At 33.0% G+C, this 3,944-nt stretch overlaps 1 protein-coding gene and 1 long non-coding RNA gene across 2 annotated transcripts; both read left to right on the forward strand.

The window, feature by feature from the left end:
• The first annotated feature begins 270 nt into the window (after positions 1-270).
• Positions 271-2,587, forward strand: LOC123214907 (class V chitinase-like). Its single transcript, XM_044634932.1, has 5 exons — positions 271-1,369; positions 1,458-1,622; positions 1,733-1,866; positions 1,995-2,205; positions 2,299-2,587. The coding sequence occupies exons 1-5, from the start codon at positions 283-285 to the stop codon at positions 2,538-2,540; spliced, it is 1,839 nt and encodes a 612-aa protein (XP_044490867.1). The 5' UTR covers positions 271-282; the 3' UTR covers positions 2,541-2,587.
• A 179-nt stretch (positions 2,588-2,766) lies between these two features.
• Positions 2,767-3,350, forward strand: LOC123214908. The gene is made up of 2 exons (XR_006501912.1): positions 2,767-2,923; positions 2,997-3,350. It is a non-coding gene; the product is annotated as an uncharacterized LOC123214908 (long non-coding RNA).
• Positions 3,351-3,944: the final 594 nt, after the last annotated feature.

Here is a 3,944-nt window from a genome sequence, read left to right on the forward strand (position 1 = left end):
AAGACAATAAAAAATAATTTACATATAAAATTCTTATACATTATATTAGTCTAAAGTTTTTCAAATGTGAAAATTCTTTGCACAAAAGTTTCCATCTACATTCCCTTTAAAGCACCAAAGTTTCCATCTTTTTGCTCGATGGGTAGAAGTTTCCACGTTTAGACTAAGTGTTGGGAAGAAAATTCAACTCTACTTTCTTCTCCCCTTGAGATATGCATATACATAAGTAGCACAAACGAGTTGATAGATAGCAAGTTTGGTTCCAATCAAGAAGCTTTTCAAATGATGCTAAAACTTATCGTGATTGATCTTTTCTATATTTTCCTTTCTATTTCTACAGCACAAACAAACTGGGTTGGGGTTGGTTATTACTGGTATTCAGCATTCGCGATCCCCCTTTCGGAGATAAATTCTTCTCTCTTCACCCACATTATTTGTGCTCATACTACTGTGAATTCCACCTCGTACCAGCTTTCTTTATCACCAGATGAAGAAGAACACCTGTCTGCCTTCACACTTACTGTGAAACAAAACAACCCATCTGTCACTACACTGCTATCCATTGGGGGTAAAAATGCAAATTACTCAACCTTTTCTTCCATGGTTAGCAATTTTTCTTACAGAAAATCCTTCATCGATTCCTCGATAAGAATAGCCCGACGTTACGGCTTTCAAGGCCTTGACTTTGCTTGGCAATATCCAAACACATCTTCTGATATGTTCAATGTGGGTGTTCTATTTCAAGAGTTAAAAGCTGCTGCTGATTTGGAGGCGAAAAACTCCAACCAGTCACAACTAATCTTGACGGCTCGAGTTAACTATTTTCCATCGGTATCCTTAAAAAGTTACCCTGTCGCGAAGATACAACGGTATTTGGATTGGGTCCATGTTGTGTCCTGTGAGTTTACCAGTCCTCTCTGGAGCAACTTTACCGGTGCTCATTCAGCTCTGTATGATCCAGTTACTTCTGCTAATACAGATCATGGTATAACAGAATGGATCAACCAAGGACTATCAGCTAATAAAATTGTTTTGTCTTTGTGTTTCTATGGCTTTGCATGGACGCTGAAGAGCCCGATGGACAATGGTATTGGTGCAGCAGCAACGGGACCCGCCATTTCTGAACCTGATGGATTTGTAAGCTATAGGGGAATCAAGAATTACATTGAGCAATATGGTCGAGATGCTCCTGTAATGTACAATTCAACTTATGTGGTGAATTACTGGTCAGAGGGAACAACTTGGATTGGTTTTGACGATGTTGAGGCCATTAGAGCTAAGATTTCTTATGCCAAGGAGAAAAAGCTACTTGGCTACCATGTGTGGCAAGTCTCCTATGATGTTAACTGGGTGCTCTCTGAAACTGCAGGTAACCTAAGTTATGCTAGATTTGTCTCCTATCCTTTTGAATTGCGATCTTTAATTACATTAACATTATTGATTAACTATTTTTCCAGCTGAAGTGGAGATAAAAAGTTCCTCAGTTCAGGTGGATAATGAAAGTAGAAAAAACAAAAAGAGGTCTTCGTTAGTAATTCCTTTGTCTACAACAGCTGCTGTTGCTCTTCTAGTAGGAATATTTTTTATATTTTACTACTGGAGGAGAAATCTAAAATTAAAAGGTAAGTTTGTTTAAGAATATTAATAATTCCCCAATTTTTTTCAATTTTCTTCTTTTTCTTTGTCCAATTATTTAAATTTTTATGTTTTTGTTTGATTTCTTGGTTGATAGCATCATCTGCTGGAGATTTTAATTCCGACATTCCTAGTCTGACAGAATATACATTGGCGGAGATAGAGGCAGCAACCAATGGATTTTCAATTGAAAATAAGCTTGGACAAGGAGGATATGGCCCTGTTTACAAGGTAACTTTGATTACGCTATTTATCTTTGATTTAAAAAGAGAAAATTTTCTAGCTATGCTTCAGGAGGAACATAGCATGCTTTACATATCTTTTTAAAGGTACCAACTAATTCGATTGCATTCTGCTAGGGAATTTTGCCAAATGGAGAGGTAATTGCAGCGAAGAAACTTTCAAAAACATCCACCCAAGGATTTGAGGAATTCAAGAATGAGGTTATGCTTACTGCCAAGCTCCAACATGTAAATCTTGTCCGAGTTTTGGGTTTTTGCATTGACAAGGAAGAACAAATACTCGTCTACGAATACATGGAAAACAAAAGCTTAGACTTTTACCTTTTCGGTCAGCCTTTTATTTTCAATTTCTGCAATTATTTCTCCTTTTGAAACGAAAGTTTTTGCATTTATGTTTTATATATGCTTAAATTTGATGTAGATCCCATGAGACGGCTTATTTTGGATTGGAAAAAACGTGTGCATATTATTGAAGGAATTACTCAAGGGCTTTTATATCTTCAAGAATATTCAAGGTTGATCATCATTCATCGAGATTTAAAAGTTAGCAATGTGTTATTAGACGGAGAAATGAAACCTAAAATATCAGATTTTGGAATGGCTAGAATATTCTCCAAAGATGATCTTGAAGCAAACACAAGTCGTATTGTTGGAACACTGTAAGTTTGTATGCTCTCAATATAAAATTATTGAGTGAAGAATTTGTTTGTCAAATTTTTTTTGTACATAATTGGGTATACAAATAATATATCATCATGTAATTAGATGTGACTTAATTTAAAATAAGTCAATCATGTAATGACACATCATTTATGTAATTGTATATTCAAAAGTATGTATACATAATTTTATTGTTTATATAATTAATTTAACTTTGTGATATTTTTGTACACAGGGGTTATGTTCCTCCTGAATATGCTTTTAGAGGCATATACTCTATCAAATCTGATGTTTATAGTTTTGGGATTCTTTTTTTACAAATCATAAGTGGCAAAAGGATTTCCCTTCTATATGGTCCAGATGAAAGTTTGAGTCTTGCAGACTATGTAAGTTAATTTTTTTAGAATTTATTAATTCAAAATTTACTTGCATTAAAATAATTTATTTAATAATTTTCAGGCATACGAGTTGTGGAATCATGGTAAAGCCATGGAATTCATGGATGAATCACTAGACGATACATCTTTGTCATGCAAATTAACGAGATGTTTGCATATAGCTTTGTTATGTGTCCAAGAAAATCCAACGGATAGGCCATCCATGCTGCAAGTTTTCTCTATGCTCAAAACTGAAAATTCAATTATGATGATTCCAAAGAAGCCCGCTTTCTCAAAACAAAATAAATCTACAATAGTAAATTTGGAAGGTTATTCAGGGAGTGCTTCAACAATTAATGATGTAACAATTTCAGATATTTCAGTTAGATGAATTACAAATATCATTGTGTTTTCAACTGGTAAGTTGGACATGATCGATCTTTTCTCACTTTAGTTTTTTTCATTTGATAAAATTATATATATTTATCTAATTTTAAATATTTAATCAAATATTTTAATGATATGTTATTATTTTTTTGTATCGTAATTTTGTTTTTCTCAATTAACTGATGAAATAGTTACTTGTTTAACTTGTAGTAATTGTTGCAAGCATAAAAAAGAAATGGCAATTCTCTCGAGTCTTTCAGAATTGTACAGTAAATGTAGTAAAGAAGATGACCGAGACCTTTCCTTACTAATAAGAAACAAAGACATTGACTTAAAAGATAAGTTTAGAATCTTTATATTTAAATAAGAAATAAGTTCTGAGTTAAAAATTTGTTTTAATTAATTTAAAAATAATAAAACTATTTATATTTATTTTAAATACACAAATAAATATACATTTATATATATTATCATACAAAGATAGACGGAGAGGGGGGGGGGGGGGGGGGGGGGGGGGGTTAAAACAGGGTCACTTGACCCCCTTGACTCATTAAAAAAATCAATTATATATATATACACTCACACTATGTTAGCACCTTTTATACCATATATATATATATATGTTATCAAGTGTATTTTCAAT

The sequence above is a fragment of the Mangifera indica genome, chromosome 4 (genome assembly GCF_011075055.1).
Source record: "Mangifera indica cultivar Alphonso chromosome 4, CATAS_Mindica_2.1, whole genome shotgun sequence".
NCBI lineage: Eukaryota > Viridiplantae > Streptophyta > Magnoliopsida > Sapindales > Anacardiaceae > Mangifera > Mangifera indica.

Bases quoted from the DNA above. Each gene is read 5' to 3' on its own strand.
- LOC123214907 (XM_044634932.1), top strand. From the start codon at position 283: ATGATGCTAAAACTTATCGTGATTGATCTTTTCTATATTTTCCTTTCT. The intron at 1,370-1,457 runs GTAACCTAAGTT...CTATTTTTCCAG, and splicing joins GGTGCTCTCTGAAACTGCAG to CTGAAGTGGAGATAAAAAGT. The intron at 1,623-1,732 runs GTAAGTTTGTTT...CTTGGTTGATAG, and splicing joins GAGAAATCTAAAATTAAAAG to CATCATCTGCTGGAGATTTT.